The sequence below is a fragment of the Argiope bruennichi genome, chromosome 7, assembly GCF_947563725.1.
Source record: "Argiope bruennichi chromosome 7, qqArgBrue1.1, whole genome shotgun sequence".
Lineage (NCBI taxonomy): Eukaryota > Metazoa > Arthropoda > Arachnida > Araneae > Araneidae > Argiope > Argiope bruennichi.
In genome coordinates this window covers 65,694,779-65,715,019 of record NC_079157.1, presented here as the reverse complement: position 1 = coordinate 65,715,019, position 20,241 = coordinate 65,694,779, and the positions used below count along the sequence as shown (strand labels likewise).

General features: G+C 29.5%; 1 protein-coding gene across 2 annotated transcripts in view; it reads left to right on the top strand.

Annotated features, from left to right (window-relative positions):
- LOC129974931 (leucine-rich repeat serine/threonine-protein kinase 1-like) overlaps positions 1 to 20,241 on the top strand; it is a 174,630-nt gene that overhangs the window by 15,429 nt on the left and 138,960 nt on the right. For both annotated transcript variants that reach the window (XM_056087731.1, XM_056087732.1), the window contains exon 3: positions 17,290 to 17,392. In XM_056087731.1, the coding sequence (XP_055943706.1) occupies positions 17,290 to 17,392 (103 nt within the window). The remainder of the gene's footprint in view (positions 1 to 17,289; positions 17,393 to 20,241) is intronic.

Genomic DNA, 20,241 nt, shown 5'->3' with positions numbered 1-20,241 from the left:
ATTCCCACTCTCCGAGTAAAGGGATAAATAATCCATGACTTAAATAAATTCTTGTAAATTATCCCTATGATTCCCTTGCCTGTGGTCGACAAGTGTAAGAAATCCTTATCACAATCTTATAGTATATAAGCACCGGGAAACTCTTTCCCCCTCTTCTTTCTTCTGCTCTTGTGCCGCATATGTTTCTTCTGCTCTTGTGCCGCACTGTGAGCGGACATGTTTTGTTCGGGCTGCTTGTGCCTCCCGGGATGGAAATAAAACGAAGTTAAAAATCTAAAGTATATATATATATATATATATATATATATATATAATGTTTATAAAAAATAAAAATATGTATAATTTAAATATTTGTTATTTTCATAATTTTTATCTTAATTTAGCCCATATTAGCTTCATTCTAAAATGCTCTCTTATTTCATTATCTAATTCCCATTTTCTATTTAATTATTTTTAACATGCTTTCTAGAAAACTGATGGCTTATTTATTTTTTTACGCTCCGAGGAAGAGATAACAATCCTTTACACTTGTACATATCTTCCAAAGATACTAAAGATTCCTTTGTCTAAATCGAGACGTGATAAAGAATCCTTCTCAGAATCTCATAATAAAATCACTGAAGGGAAAAATTTCTGTCCTTTTGAGACGTCATTTTATTATCGCTTCTCTTCTCCACTGTGCAAAGTATGGTCCCCTTGATTAAACCGATAATAAACCGGTGAATAAACCGATGTTAAAATTTCAAAATCTCTTCTTTTTCGGCCACGCATCTGCAAATTTTTTTAAAAAATAATGTACAGTATCATTTTTTTAAAAAGGAAAAATATATTCAAATACCATAAAACTCAAATAAGTGCTCTACAAATCATTGTCACAATAAATTATTCCTATGCAGTCAGGGTGACTCGATAACAAATATAACCATTGTATAACTTTCGAACTTGCTTCGCCGTGAAACAGCGTCATCATAAAATTTTCGAATTCTTTTCTTTTTTCCACATTACTTGAATTTATGGATCGAGAACGATATCGTAAGTACAACATTATGTAAGAATAATGCTTAGAGCTCATATTTGATGGTGGTGATTCTAAAGAACGTGTGAGCTAAAATGATGTTTTGGAAGATGAAGAATTGTTATGACGAAAAAGAAAACATAAGAACAGGTACTTGCCGATGGAAAAGTTAGATATCAATGTAGTGAATAACTGAAGTTCTTGTAGAAACTTTTGTGTTATATGTATCAGAAAATTGCCTTCTTAATGGTATTATGCTTGCGTGATCCTGTATCACAGAGATTAAATGACTGACTGCCTGCCATTCTATTATTGTTGTGGACTGTGGCGGCTCCTGCATTATATTTGTAATCTACCTTATATTGCACAGTAATGTTTTTTGGTATAAGATAAGTTTTGTCTTTAATAATTAATTTTCAATTATAAAATTATTAAAAATAATAAAAAAGATTTTTGTTTTGATCTTGATAAGTTTTAACTGAGGAATAAGTAATTTTAAATTAATTAAAAACGAAACTGCAAAATAAATGTTTCTTGTCATTTTTCTTGCCATCATTCTCATTTGCTATAGTATGATTTAAAATAATCATAAGGCTTTTATATTAAAATTAATATGATGTGAGAATGTTATTTTAATGTCCATTTATGACAAAAAAAAATAATAATGCAGTTTTTTAAATTTGATTTTTATTTGTCATTATTTATGTTTCTTTTTGTTTTTTAAATGTAATTTTTCAAATTTTGGCTCAAGTAAAACTTTTTTAGCAAAAATTCATTTAAAAGCTCTCTTCTCTCTTGTCTGGAAGATGTGTGTATTCAAGTGATGTATTCAAAAAGTACCTTACTACCTTCACAAACGAAAGAACAGAAGAAATGCTCTTTGTTACGGCAATATATTTTTTGAAACTGCAAAAGAATCAATATTTCTGCAAAAAAATGCATAGCGTGTTTTGCTGTATTGCACTTATTTATTGAAATTTCTAAAAGGAATGCTATTAGTTTATTGAGGGATTTAGAAATCGAATGCAAAATTAATAATATAGTGATTATATTACACTTAAAACAATTTTGTGGTGCTGTAGTTTTGGCATTGCAGATGCTTAAGTCCGAGAATCGTTTTCTTTGAACTGCATGTTATATGTAGATATTGTTTGCCTACGGGTTCTAAAATCCTCCTCGCTTTTGCGCATGCGTTAGGATGAGTTTAATTAGGCAAAATAGGGGTGAGAGGAAAGGAGGAGATGTTTGCATTTAACAATAAGGTAAATTCCGGAAATGACGCACATCCTTCCGTGTGTCGCCCTTTAGAGAGATAGAACTATTGAAAGTGTTCATCACAGAATACTGAAACGAACAGTATATGCAAAGATTTTATAAATTTTATTTTAGAATGAATAATATATAATACTAGGAGACTAAGCCCCTGCTCGCTACCGCTACGCTACTCTCGGTTATTTTGCCGATAAATACGTTCAGTTTCAGAATATTCAGCTGTCGATAGCGTTAATAATAATCAGATTATTAGCCATTTTCAATCAAAATTAATGCACACAAACAACGTAAACAAGTTCTTTAGAATTTGAATTTAGAAGCGATGTTATGTTGAGTTGAGTTGTAACTTTTCAGCAGATATGTATTCTCGTTTCTGATTGGCTGTTTAGTGCAACTGATTGTTACGTCTTTTGTGATTGGCTACGTGTTATCGTTTTATTAGCTTTTTATATTATACAGCGATGTGTTTTTTCCCATATTTATACTAATTGGAACTATATGATAAATTAATTCGAAGCTTTTTTTGTCATAAATTAGTTGAATTTTAATACAACTTATTAGTTTTTAAATTATCGTTTTTTGTCAAATTTTTTATCACAATTTTAATTTGTTTATGAACTGATTGTACAAAATAAACGTGGTTTGTTATTTTTTTTAACCTGAACAAAACGTTTTCATAATAGTTATTAGATAGCGGTTATTGCAAAATTTCGTTATGGCAAACATTATTAGAAATTATCACCATATATAAAAATTAATGAACATTTCTACCCTGTTCTGTTTAAAATGGAATAAATAAATAAATAAAAGTGGAATTATGAACGCATGAATCTTTTTATTTTGAACGTGAAATATGCTTTGCTAAAGTGAAGTCCATTCGACAGTCTTTAGCAAAAACCACTTTTATTTCGAATATATTTTTGATGAAGTGATTATTCGACTGTAACAAAAATAACTATCACTGATCCGATATTCAAACTTATTCGACGCGTCTGTTCGAACATATTTGGAATATACTTGGTAACGAACCACTAAAATTATAACAAACTTCTCTTTAAAAATCTTCATTCTTTCAGTATATATGATTTGTTTGTTTAATTTCGCTGTTATTTAACACTTTAATAAAGTAATTTCAATCGTTTGTCTCACGCAGAAAAATAGGTCATTGTATAATTCAGTATTGTCTGTTTGATTCTTTGTAATCCGGATATTCTGCGCAATCCCATATGTGCCGTAGTAGAGAGAATCTACTAAATAAAATAATAACTTTTGCAATTATAATATATTTAACAATTATAATATATGATGTAATGTATTTTATTTTTAGCAATTATAATATATGATATAATTTATTTTATTTTTAGCAATTATATGATGTAATTTTTTTTTTAATGCATCACACAAATTCGGTTGGTTTGTAAGCTATAATATTAATACTGCAGTTGATTTGTGACTTACAATCTAACTAAAATATTAACATTGAGCATGTTTTTGTGATGCATTTTCTTTCGAAAAAGTAAAAATGCAATATTGGATGAAATTGAAATAACACAGTTACAAATCATAGATTTTTGTTTCTAAATTTAATTTTGCGAATCAGTGCTACACATTTCGGTTTGAATATACAAACAATTGACTAAAACATCAGATTGTTTTAATTCCGCTTAGATTTTCTATTTTTTGTTGTCAACAGCCAAAACATACTGTAAATTGACCATAACACTTTAACTTCCATCTATCATTTATTTGAGCTTCAGTTTTAGCATCATTTGTTACAGTTTATAGCTAAATGATTCTCCGACATAAAAATATGAACCTATAAAGAAAAAAGGTTATCGACTTTATGGAAGACTTTTAATGGGATAATTTATTTGATGAGTAGGTTGCGTGTTCAAAGGTTCGTATTGGATCATTATTTTTTTTTTTGGTAGAATTCAGTTCAATTTTATTTATTGAATTGAGTTAATGGGGCTGAACAACAATTAATTATTGGACAATTTTTCTTTCGCCAAGGAATCAAATTAAAAGACTTTTTGAAAATAGCATAAATTTGACATTTTATTTTTTTAAAAAAGCCAAGAAATTGATGAAACTCTTGTTCTTTAGTGCATAAAGAAATATATATATATATCGACCATCAAAAACGAGCAGTGAGAAATAATTGCTGTAAATTTTCACAATGTTTGTATTCAGAGGAGCTAATATATTTGTTGTTGATCGGAATAAAAAATATTTCCATGCCTAATATTTTTAATGTAAAAGATACTTTTGTATAAAATGTTACTATATATAAATCTCTTTTATCGTCTGAAACATTTTTTGAAATTCAAATGAAAATATCAGTTGAACCAGACGATTTTTAATAGCTGCCAATAGCTATTTTTCATAATTTATTAACATTGTATATATAAGTATTTTTAATTTATTTACAAATATTTAAACATTTCTAGCAACGGAATATCGATAAATTTTCTTATTCTGAAAATCGTCTGCATCCATTCAGTTTTTACATCTTGAAAAATTATTTAAAATTAATGGACAAACTGCACGAAAACGAAATTAGTATCATTGGAAAAATAAAATTTTGAGTTTTAAGATTATATAAAAATATTTATTGTGTGAAAATTAACTCCAAAATTATTGCAAAGGCAAGATTTCGATTAATTTTTAATAAATTGAATATTTGATTAACTTTTGTGTTTTGAAAATTTGACAATATTCTTTCTTTTTTCGTGTATAATAAATGTGTATAGTTAAATTCAGTCTATTTGTTTAGAAGATACAGTGGCTCAAAAAATTGAGAGTACACTTTACTTTTACTTAATAAATCCGACTTTCAATATAAATAACACATTAACAGGAAGTGCAAACATGTTTTTATATTTACACATAACAAATGGTTTAATTTAGAGTAAAAGTAAAGAAAAATCAATGAAAAACTTCTAAATCGAAAAGTTTCAGAAGCATTTTAAATAAACATACTCAGAATTTTGCCTCAAAAAATTGAGAATACACCAATGAAATTCTTGTAATATCTCGCATAGAAAGATCGTGTTAGTATACAGTTGCATGTCTTGGATTTTATAATGGTCTCTAAACGTCGTGGTACCGATTCGATCAATTTTTTGTGGTGTCTGAACATATTTTACCCCATTTTTCTTGCATCACTTGTTTTAAATGGGTTTTGTTTCTAATTTTGTGTTTTTGAACCCCTTTTTCGAGTATTGCCCACGAATTTTCAATGGCATTGATGTCGGGGTACTGTGGTGGTGTGTGTAGCTGCTGTTTACAATGAAAAAGACACCATATTTTGACGTTACGTGCATTCTCTTTGGGGTCATTGTCCTACTGTAAAATGAAATTTCATTCTAAACTCACATTTTTAGCACTTTCCTTTAGATTGCTGCGAAGTACATCCAAGTAAACCATATCGTTTATAATGCCATCTCTAAAAATTAAATTTTCTACCCTAGATGAAACCATGCAACCTCAAATCATGAGGGAGTCACCATCATTTTTAAATGTAGAACGTACATTTTTTGAATCCTAAGCAGTATTGGGCTTTCTCCATACAGTACGATGGTCGTCACTGCCAAAAATGTTGAGTTTTCTTTCATTACTGAATATAGCTTTCTTCCAAAGGTTATTGGTCTTCAGTTGATGAATTTTTGCAGCAGGACAACGACCCCAAACAGAATGCACGTAACGTCAAAATATGGTGTCTTTTTCATTGTAAACAGCAGTTACACGCACCACCACAGTACCCTGACATCAATGCCATTGAAAATTCGTGGGCCATACTCGAAAAAGTGGTTCAAAAGCACAAAATTAGAAACAAAACCCATTTAAAACAAGAGGTACATGAAGGTAAAATATTTTCAGATATCATCAAAAATGGGTCGAATCTGTACCACAAAGTTTAGAGGCCATTATAAAAGCCAAACGACATGCGATTAAATACTGACACGTTCTTTCTATGCGAGATATTACAAGAATTTCATTGGTGTATTCTCAATTTTTTGAGGCAAAATTCTGCGTATGTTTATTTAAAATGCTTCTGAAACTTTTCAGTTTAGAAGTTTTTCGTTGATTTTTCTTTATTTTTACTCTAAATTAAACCATTTGTTATGTGTAAAATCAAAAACACGTTTGCACTTCTCAGTAATGTGTTATTTATATTGAAAGTCGGATTTATCAAGTAAAAGTAAGGTGTACTCTCAATTTTTTGAGCCACTGTATGAAATATAATACCTACTTGTATTTACATTAATATTTATCAGTTACTGTATTGTCTTTATCATCACGTGACGAGCAGCTTGTCTAGGGCCACCATAACTTTTGTATGGTTTATTGAATTCCAGTCAAGTAAAATTATTGGATTTCTTATCAGTTTATAAATTTAAAAATAATGATATAATTCATTACTTTCAGTTGAAGTTCAATTCAAAATAAAGCTACTAAAAGATGTCATCTCGCGATCTGATTTTCTCTAAATTTGAATCTTATCGCTTAGAAAAATTGCTTCCCATTTCTTTCATACATAAAACCTTATCGGAGCATTTACCAAAAATTCATAATCGGCTTTGCGGAGTGAATGGTTTTCTTAAGAGGGTTTGCTTAAGTCATGTTCACATTCATTCGCCAGTACTTGAAGCACAAAAACGTGAGCACGTACGTGACTTGAACAAAAGCCTAGTCGTGTATCTTTTCAATCTTGATAATTCAGTCTTTTTCGCTTCGTTTAAGAAATATTGATTGAACTTCCTACTGCAGCCAATGCGAGTATGCGTTGGTGTAGTATGTCGCAAAATGGAAAAAGTACAAGTAAAACCGATTTAAATTTGAATTAATATTTATAAAATTTATTAGACAGCGTGTTTCATACTTCTTTTCTTATAAGAACTGATGTTAGTATTACATGGATAATAAATAACTTATTTTTCGATGATTTTGTTTTTTAAAATTGTGATATGAATTATTTCTAATCTTTCAATATTAAATTATGATTCTTTAAAACTTTTAACAATCAAACCTCCATTTATCGAATATATTTATATATCAAATCGGCGAAACACTTTCTTTCTTATTTAATTTTCTTCTTGTGAACGAAATGAACTATTGTAATAGATAGATATACCTAATTTTTTTCGTGCTAAACTTTTTGTACGACTTATAGAAATTTTATTCGATATACAAATTTTGTTTTCTAATAAAAATTGAACACATTTCAATATATAAGGATTCTTGATTTTTGAAAGTTACTTATGGGAGTTCCATTGTACTTTTTAATTCTATAATTATTTTTTTGTTAATTTTAAGTTATCTTGTTGATTTTTTTCCCTTCCTATTATGAAGTAATGATTCTAAATGAATGAGGTATTTGCTGAGCTATATTAACCCTTTCTAGGGCCGTGGGAAGTATGCTTTCCACCAAATTTATCAATCTTTGTATGAAATTATGTAGGTTGGCATAAGTTCTGACAAATTTTTTTTAGTAAGGCAGAAACTTAGATGCTTCAGTTCTTTATCTCAGACAAAATGATGTGTCTTGATTTGTTACTTCATTATTAATGAACCAAATTAATTAATGAATCAAATTAAATTTATCTAATAAGCTCAATGAATCCCTTTACTTATTCTAATTTCAAGTCTAAAAATATTTTAACGTAATATGACTAGAAAAAAATGGCCCTTTAAAGGGTTAAAATGGTTCGTAAAAAAGTATTATTGATGGCTGCTTGTTTAATTTTTTGACCTTTTATAACACAACAGATAGCCCTGGTTTAGTTTTGTTCTTACTAGAACAGATTTAGACTTCTAGCTTAGTTGTTATGCTAACATTTATTATTAATTTCTTCTTTATCCTATGCGATGTTTCGATTTTTTTTTTTAAAGAAAGATGTACTTGATTTCTGAAGTTTAACTTTTGTGCTAGGAAAGCAAAATACATAAATAAGAAGAAACTGTTAAATCTGAATATTAGTAATAGAAGGTGGCCTAATCTAAATGTTATTAATTGAAAAATCTTCAATTATTACTAAGTAATAGACGAAAGCCTCAACTCGATTTCAAAATCCATCTTTTTCAGTTTTTCTTTAAAAAAATTGTCATAACAACCTAACCTATGCGATTAGAATGTTGTTACGAAGTTGTGATATTGCTTTTCTGTGCAGCGTCCCCTGGTAAGGAAGTTAGTATTACAGACATAATAATGGATGCTGAATAAATGATCTTTGGTCTTGGTGACTTTTTGGTGTCTCTGTTGACAAAAATAAAGGATCCAGTATATTCCAGAATCTAATCTTGGTGGTATCTCCATTAAGACTCGAATACGAATTGTTTTGGAATATTCTAAACCTATCACAGGAGCTATAAAAAGCGAAGAAGACGCAGTCAGGAGTTTAATATTGGGAGTTAAGTTGAGCTCAGGCTAGTAGCTAAGCGAAGTTTTTCTTTGCAGTGTTGATCCCCGACGACTTCTTTCTGAGCGCTTTGTGCTGTTATGGTTGTTTGATAGCTATTTGCTGCTTGTGATTTCTGTTTTTTGCAATTACTGTTCAGTTGTAAGCTTCGGCTAAGTTCTTGTTGGTGCTGTTTATTCGTGTTTATCCATTATCAGTATAGAATAAAACGTCTTTATTCATTATCGAGCTTTTTAGATTTTTCACTATGCAGCTACCGGATGGATTTTCTCTTAATAATTTGTTTCTGTACGCTAGAATAGTGTAAAAGTTTAGGAAATATTTCCTCTAATATGAAATTATGTTAATTACTCTATTACAAATATTGTTAAAAAAACAACAAAAATCCCTGTTTTCCATCTCTTTACATTTTTTTGCAATGAAGTAAACAGACAAGAAACACACGCATTTAAAAACAAATGTATAAAAACAATGAATATTATTTGGAGAAATAGGTTTGTAAAAGATACAAAAATAAATAACCAGCGAGAATCTACTCGAGAGTCAAGAGCCTTCTACACTTGAATCTTTCATATACTTGCACAGTGCGGTGCACTTTATGTTCAGCTTTGTTGTATAGTGAAGAGAAATGAGTATATTTTAAGATTTCTTCTCGTAGATCTATTGGGTCCAAAATTTGATATATATATCTGCAATTTTGATGTGAAGACCACTTATCATATCTCATTTATCTAGCGTATATCTTTTTCTATTATAGCAAGCTCTCCCCCTCTTTGGAGCCCAAGCATTTCACTCTAATCGCATTCTCATTTTAGGCCATGAGTGAACATCTATTCCAGATGGCATTATAGAAATGGACCGAAGGGAAATTAAAATGGGTTAGATTTACAAACTTTCAATTCACGCCAATTCTGATCTATTTTTCGCTTTGGTTTTTGGTGTGTCACCACTCCATTGGCATGGAATAATCGTGAATCTTGTTATCGGGTTCTTTAGAGACAATAATTACCATGCTAATTCTGAAAACGATTCTTTGGTGGTGGCACTTACATTACCTATTTTATTTCGGTAACTGGGCGGGGATAGCCTGGTTGGTAGAACGTTGGATTCGCGTACCTTAGGTTGCGAGTTCGAACCTCGCCGGTCGAATATTCCTCGCTTGCTTGGTGGCTGACGCGCGTATAAATCTGTCGTGGTCACAAAGTCTCCATGTCGAGAGTAATACCACTGGGGGTACTGGATCAGGGGTGATCGTTTTCTGATTCAGGTCTAAATTACGATCTGTGAATGAAATGCGTGAATGAAGTCCGCCCCGTAAAATGTGTTGTGTGTAACTAAGTCGTTCTCTTGGCCCTAGATGGCGCTACTATAAAAATAAGAGACACTCCCCCATCGGCTTAAAATCGCTGTCTTCGCAACAACTGGCTTGTCCATGGCAAGTGCCATAAGAAACAACAACAACATTTCGGTAACTGCTCGGATTCACACAGGCTTAAAGTGAGAAAATGGGCTTTTGAAGTTGAATTTTTGATGTTAACAATACTTGTTCCTTATATACTTCGGATAGGAGGAAGTAAACCAGTGAAAGTGCCTTCTCCTTAACTTTCATGTAAACCTAAACAAACAAGATCTTCTTTTAATTCTCTTTTTATCCTATTCTACATCCCTGGAACATATAGCGTGAATTGGTTGATGTAGAGATACAAAAGGGCGTTTTTTTCTGATCGTAATATATTGAACAAAACGAATTATGTATTTTAGATGCTTTTCTTTCCAGCGATTGGATTGATATAGATTTATAAGTTTAGTACAAAACTGCTTACAAAATTTTAGTTATAAATCTTTGTGTATTTGAGTTATTACTTTCATGTACAAGTAAATATACATATTAAAAAATGGTTCTTCTTTTTGACAGACTTGGTCAAAAATTTAAAAGTTGTGATGATAAGTCGGTATATTAAACTTCATAGAGTTAGTTTTCTATTTTTCATGTATACGGACAGACATATATATATTATCAGTTGCGTGACCGAATAGAAGAAACTTTTGGCGATTTTAAAACTTCGATTGATTTCTCTATGAGATACATATTATGCACAAGAAAGGATGATAAAACTGACCTCCGTTTACATCGCGATACAAATGTAAAAGAGAGAGAAATTTTTCCCTTCAGTGATTTTACTGTGAGATTTTGATAGGGATTTATTTGACAAGTGTAGATTTTGATTTGATAGAAATGGAATCGTAGATATCTTTAAAAGAATGTTGTATTAAGGATTTTTATTCCTTCTTTCAGAGCGTGAGAACCTGCTGAAGTAAGCGGTTTTATAGAGCGTGTGCAGAATTAATCGAATAAAAAGTGGGAATGGGATCAGGAAATAAAAGAACATTTTAAACTGAAGTTTATGTGGGTTAATTTCAAATAAAAGTTATAAAATAAATTAAGATTTAAATTGTTTTAAGATATATATATATATATATATATATATATATATATATATATATATATATATATATATATATATATATATATATATATATATATACGGCAAAAAATATTGAAAAATTAAAAATTATCAATGTATGAGTTACTTTATATTTTGTCGAATTAATTAAATATATTTAGACATAATTTTGAATTTTCATATTTAATCAGCTGTGTATTCATTTTACGTAATATCAGATTGCAGTTACCAAAAATTTAAAATGTTTTTCATATTTTGATTGTAATAATTAATGGATATATTAGATGTCTTGATTATATTCATCACAATTATCAGTTAACAGGGCTGATGAATTTCCGCTGGTTGGCGGATTTCCTTGTCTTTTTCCACACTTTATTTTTGAATTTCCTGTAGTTAGTTGTATTATTTCGAAAATGACCTCTTTTTCACCTACTTTTCATTTTCTAATTCTTTTATTAATTTTATATATTTTTTTTAAATTAATTTTTCCTTTGTATGTGGAATTTGGGAGGTGGAAGTTTCTTATAAAAATTTTTTTCATTGTACTCATTTAAAGCTGAAAGAAGAAAAATATTGAAACAGTTACTAATCCAAAATCAAATTTAAAAATTTGAAACTTGTCCGAAAAGTACTTTGTGAATGAAAATTAGAAAAATCCCCAAGGTTCTCTTGCATAGATAAGACCTTGGGAGATAAGACTTTTCTACTATAGGTCTTATCTCCTTTCCTTCATATAAACTTGTGGACTCTGAGTAAAACCGTACTAATTACATGGCATTTGTGAATGATAGTCCCTAAGTATAGATGATCTTTGACGTGAATCTAACATTTTTGCTAAATCTATTGTATGAATATGTATTGCCAGTGGACACTAAAATTTGACGCAAAGATACACTTTTTGTCTCTAGATAACATCGGGGCCGCGGTGACCTGGTGCAAGGTCTCGGCTTCGGAACCGGAGGGTTTCAGGTTCGTGTCCCGATTCCACCGAAGAACCGTCGTGTAAGGGGGTCTTTTGCACGTTAAATTCGTCATGATCAAATGCCCCCTCGCTGGTGGGGAGAGGGGGGTGCCAGCTCATTTGTCGTCCTCGTCATCTGAACGAGGTTCAAAATTACGAGGTACGTCCCAAAATAGCCCTAGTGTTGCTTTAAACGGGACGTTAATATAACCGAACTGAACTGAACTCTAGATAACATTCTGATCTAAGCCATTGTGTTTATGAGTTATTGCGTTTACATGGATGCGAAAGTACATACCAACAGACAGTTAACTGGGTAATTCAAATTTTGATAGGTATCTATATTTTAGATACTAAACCTGTGTACCAAATTTTATCTACTTAGCTCCTTAAGTTTTGGAGTTATCCTGATGTAATGTCCTGATCTCGACTGATCAAATAACGAAGCAGAATTTCCAGACAATTCTTTATTTTGCAGCCCTATATATACAAGGAACAACTTGTTCTAATCTTGTTTAAATAAATATTTATTTACACCTGTAGTAGGAGATACAACAGTTAAAGTCAAAGGGTTTCTTGAAACTCAGTTGGTTCACGGACTCCGAACTCGTGGGCATAGTCCAAGAGTCTAATGCAATTTGTTTCTTCTCTCCTAAAAAAAAATAATCTCCGCGCTTTTTTTCGGCGACAATCTCCGCCTGTTAATTTTCATTGGTCATTTTAGCTCTCTTTCGGCCAATCGGGGTTCAGCAATATGCTCTCTCAGCGGTGCCTGTAGGTCGTGGGAAGGTCCTTTCACAAAGAGAAACATCTAGCATCCAGATGTTTGGACACTCCTTTCTCTTTGAAGATACTATCAATACCTCTTGCTCGAGGAATTCCACATGTGGTCTTTCATTGTTGTCGCTAAGGAACAGATGCGAGACCACCCAGGTGAAAAGATCCACCATCTGTTTTTCTCGAGGCAGTTAGTAAAGTAACAGCGACGACACAGCTGGCTGTAAATGTCTTATCAGTACTGGGAAATGGGGAATGTTACACTGCTCACTTGTACTTGCGCAGCTAGACAAACAGGCTTCTTGTGAAAGAACTTCCTTCAAAACTTGATAGAAATCTACAAATGTGATTATAATTCAGATACCAAATTTCAGCCTTCCAGCTCAAAGCGTTTTTGGAGTTATTGTATTCATAGACTGGCTGACAGACAGACATGATGCCAAAAATGTGTTTTTTCGGACTCAAGGCGGTCTGAAATGTGGAATTTCATTAAAAATCTCGAGTTCGAATTTTTTTGATGAATTTAGTACTTCTTCTATATGTCATATATCAAAAAGTAAAAAAAAGTTTGTAAATTTCCTCTTGTACCGAGGAAGATAAATACATTAAAAATTTAAAATTTATGTTGTATTTTCTTTTGGTTTGTACGGTATAACGTGCATGCAGAAATAATTTTGTAAATATTGTATTACTTTAATTATTTCCGTAAAATTAGTAAGATTATTTAATACAGAAAAAAAAAAAAACGAGTGAAACGAGATTTATCACAATCTTGAACTCCAAGTTTTTAACGATTATAAGACTTTCCCGTTGTATAAATAAGATATTCTAGAAAATGAATGTAACCTAATTAATTTTTGTTATTTTTTGTTTTGTTCTATAATAACACAAAATAATTCTTGTTATTTTGTTTAAAATGAAATTTATTGTTAAGAGGAAGTAATTTGCTGGGAAAAAAGATGGGCAAATATAGTGATATCATAACAAATATTTCTCGTTTTATGGGGTAAATCACATAAATAGCGAAAAATTACTGCACTATTACAAAACATATAATTTGTTTTTGATAATCTTAAACAAAATCATTCATTCCATAATATTTTCATATAAACAGAAGTAAGAAAAAAGTAGAATTTACCAAAAGAATGAAATTTTATACTATTAAAATTACAAACCGAAGAGTTATCTCCGACCTTTTTAGGCTGCGCATGTAAGAGTAAAGTGTTTTAGCATATTTGACAGCCACTATATATTTATTGCTTCGAATACAATGGTGACGGTTTTTCTTCTTTGTTAGCGATAATTATAAGCTACCCAGGCTTTGAAAACATATATATACGAGAAGCATCTAGGCACTTCCACTTACCCTAATGGCCTATTTTAGGGACATGGAAGAATGGGTTTACTATGTGTAGAGTCCGTTTTTTAAGATTCAGGTAATCTTTTCTAAAGAACTTCGCATAAGCTCTTTAAAAAGTCTGAAATTCAAATTGTGTCTAAGTCTCGCTGATAGCTTTTTAACTTCTGCATATTTGCAAAATTTTAATTTCTACATGTTTGTATCTAGAAAGCTGTAGAAATTATAATGTCTGTTATTTGAAATTGTTAATTATGCTGTGAATTTCATATTTACTTGCAACCTAAATAATGCATAGGTAAGATTGCATTTTTTAAAATTTTAATTTTAACTTTTTTAAATTCAAAATCTTAATTTCTTTACCTGTCATTAAAATCATTTACATTTTTATGCATTTAATGTAGTGCTGGTTGGTGTGCAAAGGTTGATCCCATAGATAAAAATGGCTGATGAATGTTTTAATCGCTGCTTCAGTTTATTAGCAAATGATTTATTTGCGATTTTTAGTAAAGGAAAATCTATTTTTATATAATAAACAATTTTATTTTTATTTTTTATTTCAAATTTTTATTAAACACGATTTAAGTGTTTGCTTTGTTTGTGTAATTTGGGAAACAATTCTAAGCATGATACTTTCATAAAAGCAGTTAACAAATGTTTTTTGTAAATCTTGCAATTTAATTTTAGAAATTTGTATAATGTCTTAACTGCTAATTTCTTTGCTTCAGTTATAGGAACAATTATTGATTTCAGATAATTGCCATTATGCATGCTAATAAATATTTGCTGACATGTAATAAACAGTGTACAAATTTTTTGAATGTTTTCTGTTTAAATAGAGCATTGAAAATAATTTTCTATTATCGCTACGCAATAATTGATTGTACGCTAACTATGCAGATTTCATATAACTATATTATATATATTTAAACTCATTTTCATTTATAATGAAACTTTAATTAGAAATCTAATTAAAGAAAAATTAATTAGAAATCTAATTAGATTTCTAATTAAAGTTTTTAAATTTTTATTTTTGTTATTATTTACTGTCACACACATTCATTCAGTAACCCCTTCACGCAAATAAATTTTTACTAATAATGTTAAGATTTTATGTTAAAAGTCAAACAAATCAAATCAACATTTATCAGATTTGTTTTTAATTTTACATTTTTATTTCATTTTGTATAATATTATTAATTTCTTGACTTACAAATGAAAATAGCATTAAAATACTTTTCATTTACTCATGATATGTAACAGTTAAGTGGAAAATAATATAAGTTAAATCTTCAATTTCTTTCAGGAAGTTGGGTTTTATAAAATTAGCTTTTAGCCTAATTCTTTTGCACTGAGTTCTTAATATATTTCTTTCTTTGCTACTGTTCTTATTGAAATTGTGTAAATTATTTCTTAAAGTATTTAAATAATAAATATATACTTTGCAAAAATTTTAAAGAAAGTCGAATATCTAGTCCTTAACATCATACCATGATAATGTTACAGGATTGCTCCGTCTATCTTTATGTTATTTTTTAAAAAGTGACTCTTAATTATAACAACAATAATGTGTACATAAAAATGCTGTTGAGACGTAGTTACTGAAATAATGAAAACTGTAATAATATCATATATGTAAGAATAATTTTGAAAGTTCATTAAAATTCGAGAAATGATTGGATGAAAATAAAATCAATGTCATTGAAGAGCTAATTTTTAAATTTTCAAATAGTGTTAAAATGGTTTTTGTTCGATTATATGCTCCGAAATTAGAGAGGAAAAAACATTACAATTTCGATTAAATTTTAATTAGAAATCTAATTAAAATTTTATAAAATCCTTCCTTATTATCTACTATCCGCCTTTGGCGACCAACCGGTTCGCCAATCTTAATCCTCGTTTAAATTTTAATAATTAAATATTTTATGTAATTCCTACTTTAATAGCTTCTTCATCAAAATATTTTAGAACTTCAAATTTTGATTGTCATATAATTCACTCATAATATTATAAAGTCCTTCAGTCATAACGTAGTATGTATATATCTAATTTTCTGTTAGCTCCCGTAGAATTTATGCTTTAAATTAAAGTGGAAAGGATGAATCTGCTATTAATATAACAATATTTTTTACTGAAACAAAGCATTTTTTTAATAATATGATTTCTGAAAACAGAGTCACTGAGCATTTAAACCTTATTGGCACTAAAGAATGTCTTTCTTAATTTATGTAATATCTCAAGAATTTGTCAACAAAATTTTTTCAGATTCATCATGAGCAGATCGATTAATTAACAATGTTTAATTTTAAATGCATCAAACACTAAGAAAATAAACAGATAGCCTATATCCCAAATTTGATAGCTTTATCTTCTTTTGAGCGATTTTAAACGCTTTTTTTTTCACTATATTATATTTACAAACATTATATCATACGCTATCGTATTAAAATTGATACTTGTCAGTTATAACGGCGACCGAAAAGCGCAAAGAAAAAATTTCAATTTGGCGGTTTCAATTATCAAACTATATAGCATGTCATTGCGCTTTTTATTTTTATAATTTGGCGAAATTTTTCTTGGCGTTTTTTGGTTGCCGTTAAAACCGAATTTAAATTTAAAGTTAAATAAAATATGCGCAACGTGTGATTAATTTCAATTACATTTGATGGACTAATTTTTATGAGGAATTATCACAGAAACAAACAGTGCTGAATAATTAGCTTGATTACCATACCACACGCAAATTCTGAATAGGAATCTGTTCCGCAATCACCCGCAAAGATGGATCCATTTACTTGCCTTTAACCAAATCATGCCAGAGGCTGAATTGGTTCATCAGATAGTGAATCAATTCTCTCCCATTCAGAACTTGTGAACGATGCAGATGGAACATTAGATCCTCTCTGATTGTTAAAAGAACAATACAATGTGATACACTCTATCGAAGCACTTAGCGCAATTACATGATGTTTGTTGTTCAAAGATGTTTGTGAAAGGACTGTTTATCTTTTATTTTGTAGTTGGAGTTTCTGAATGCGAATGATTCTCACGGTAGGACTGCCCTTCATGCTGCTGCTACGAACGAGAACGAAACTTGTACAAGAATTCTTTTACAAGCTGGAGGTAAGAACTGCGTTTTTTTTTAAATCTTACTTTTGATACGAAGATAAATTATAGTTTGCAATTTTTTAAACTATGCGTTAATTAACTTTTACTGTGACTTGATTTGTAAAATGCATGGCAGAAATAGCTTGGGAATTTGCTTTCCGTTTTGATGTGGTTCGAATTTGAATGGTTTTAGTTTCTTGAAGCTAGGCCTAAACTTAGAAAGAAAATGGAAAATATAGAAATGATAATAATAATAATAAAGAGATATTGAAAAAATAAATTATGGTAGAACTTCGTTTATCCGATCTTGTATCAACCGTTCTGAATTTTTCCGGAAAAAATATCGGCATTGGTGTCAATTTGCATGAAGCGAAGGCTTGTGAAGTGTCTTTACCGAGAGCTGGTCTTTTATAACTCTGGAGGATATTTAGAAGAAATAAAAAATAAAATAATTCAAGAAAGTTGCGCATTGTTTAGCGGGTAAAAAAAAATTAAAAAAAAAAAAAAAACCATTGGAAAATTGTTTTAATCAGTCTTTGAAAAAATACAAAAGGCCTCACGAAAACTAAATTACATTTGCGAATTCTTTTGCTAGATGTTAGATAATTAATAAAAGTGCTTGTTTAAGTATTAATACCTAGTACTATCTGATGACTTATTTTTATACTCTTCGAGAAACAGTTATGGAAACCTTGAAATAGAGAAAAAAAGTCACCATTGGAAATTAAGTTCCTTTAATTGATATTATAAGTTAAAATTAATACACGCTTTAAATTCTCTTTCGTGCTATTTTTAAGGATTATCCAAGATTTCTTTGTTTTCCGATAAAAAAGAACTGTAAGTAATTTTTATAAGAAAATTTTAATTGTACATATTTATTTAATAAATAATAATAAAGATAAATTAATTTCAATTTCTCTCGCCAATTTCTTATTTGTTTCCATTTTTTTAAGAAATCCCAATATTGCTCGAAGGCACTTGATCTAAATTAAGACACTTACATTAACTAAGTTTAAAATAATTCTCTTAAATTGACCACATGTTGAATTTCATATTGAAACTCTATAATTCCCATGATAGTCAGAAGAAAAATTAATTTTTTTTTTTCGCTACCCTCGTTTCTAGACTGAAAATCTCTCGATTGTTATATTTATTGTGATCTTGTTTTTCACTCGAGATCCAAGTAAGTTAAGCTTTGAAACAAGAAACTGTTCAGATTGTCACGCTTTAAATGATACTCTTCAAAAATAAATACAATGATAGATAGATTTGAACATAGAAATTAAGTAGCAATTAACAGAATAATTATGTGGTAAAGGATTAATAATGTTTATAAACAACTGCACACAATTCACAAAAACATGCTAATGCTTCCATATTTTTATATATCATCTATGTTTATATTAAATCTTTCTTAGCTACGATAAGGTTGTGAGTTTTAGCATAGATTTTCCAAAGAATTATCATTTTCAAAAATATTGATACTAAATCTCACAGTTTTGTTTATGTGATTGCATACCTACGTATTGAATATATTTGGTTATTTGAGCACCAGTTCAGATTCTCTTAGTATATAACTTTGTTTCAAATATGATAGATGTCCTTGCTTCATGGTGTATTAATCGAGTAAATCAAATGGTACATTTTAAAATCAGACCATGCATGCCATTTCTAACATGAAGTTGGAGATTTTTTCTTATGCTTGGTTGCATAATTTTCTTTCGAATTTGGTAGTTTCGAGAAAGTTGTTATTATATTGATCAAATCCCTATTTTACCATGGCTAATCCTATGTATGTGAAGTTTAATGCAGATTTTCTCTTCCATAACATATTTTTTTTTATGATATAAATTTTTCTTTCAAATTCATTTCACTTCCTGGATTATAGTCTTAAGAGAATTGTTTGAAAGTTAAATTTATTAAACTTTGAAAGAAAAATTAAATTTATTGAGTTTCGAAAGCTTTAAATTTTCTCATTTCACGATGTTCTTCAAAATATTGATTTGTTACTAATTGCTTTATTGGATTTTCCATTTGAAGGCGAAGTAAAATTTAAATAATTTTCTAAAAAAAATGTTTTTGTAACCTTTTTAAAAAAATTCTCTCTCATATATGAAATATGAAAAACAATGTCGACTTATTCAGTAGAACTGTTCAGACGCACCAGTTCCCGAAATTATTTTAAAAGCTTGATATTTCACTTTCAATCTTGTTTATTTAATTATTTGTTTTTCAAATTAAAATTTCGACGAATATGAAAATAGAAAATAATAATAAAAAAAACGAAGAAAGAAACGAATCAATTAGTAAGAGGTGCACAAGTTGGGGATAGTTTCTGAACGGATTCAGAATTTATCAGAATTCATAAGAGGTGTGCGAACATGCATACACACACATTCATCTTCGTTATTCGTTGAGATACCAATTCTATGAATAATAAAAATTTTTATAATCAATCATAATAACTAAATAATAAAATAAAATAAAATCATTAACATGTTGATTAAACTAATTTATTTGAAATTGAAACTGAATTGATCAGTTATCAAATGAAAGACCTTGTTATATGCAGTACATGGAACATCTACATCCGCCTATAACTAAATGTGAAGGTCGAAAGAGATACTAATTTCGAGTTTGATTGGACCTAGACAATGAGCTACCAAAAAGATTGGCTAGTTACTGATTATTATATGAATTGAAATTTACTATTTAACTTTACATTTCGGGTAGAAAATTGGAATGCTATATATTTCACACATTATATCAAACATTTTTTTGTTTAAATTTGAGACAAAAATTTTAGTAAATAGTCATTCACCTCAATAAACTAAACGTTTTCTCTTTGAGTCACTGCATGTTTA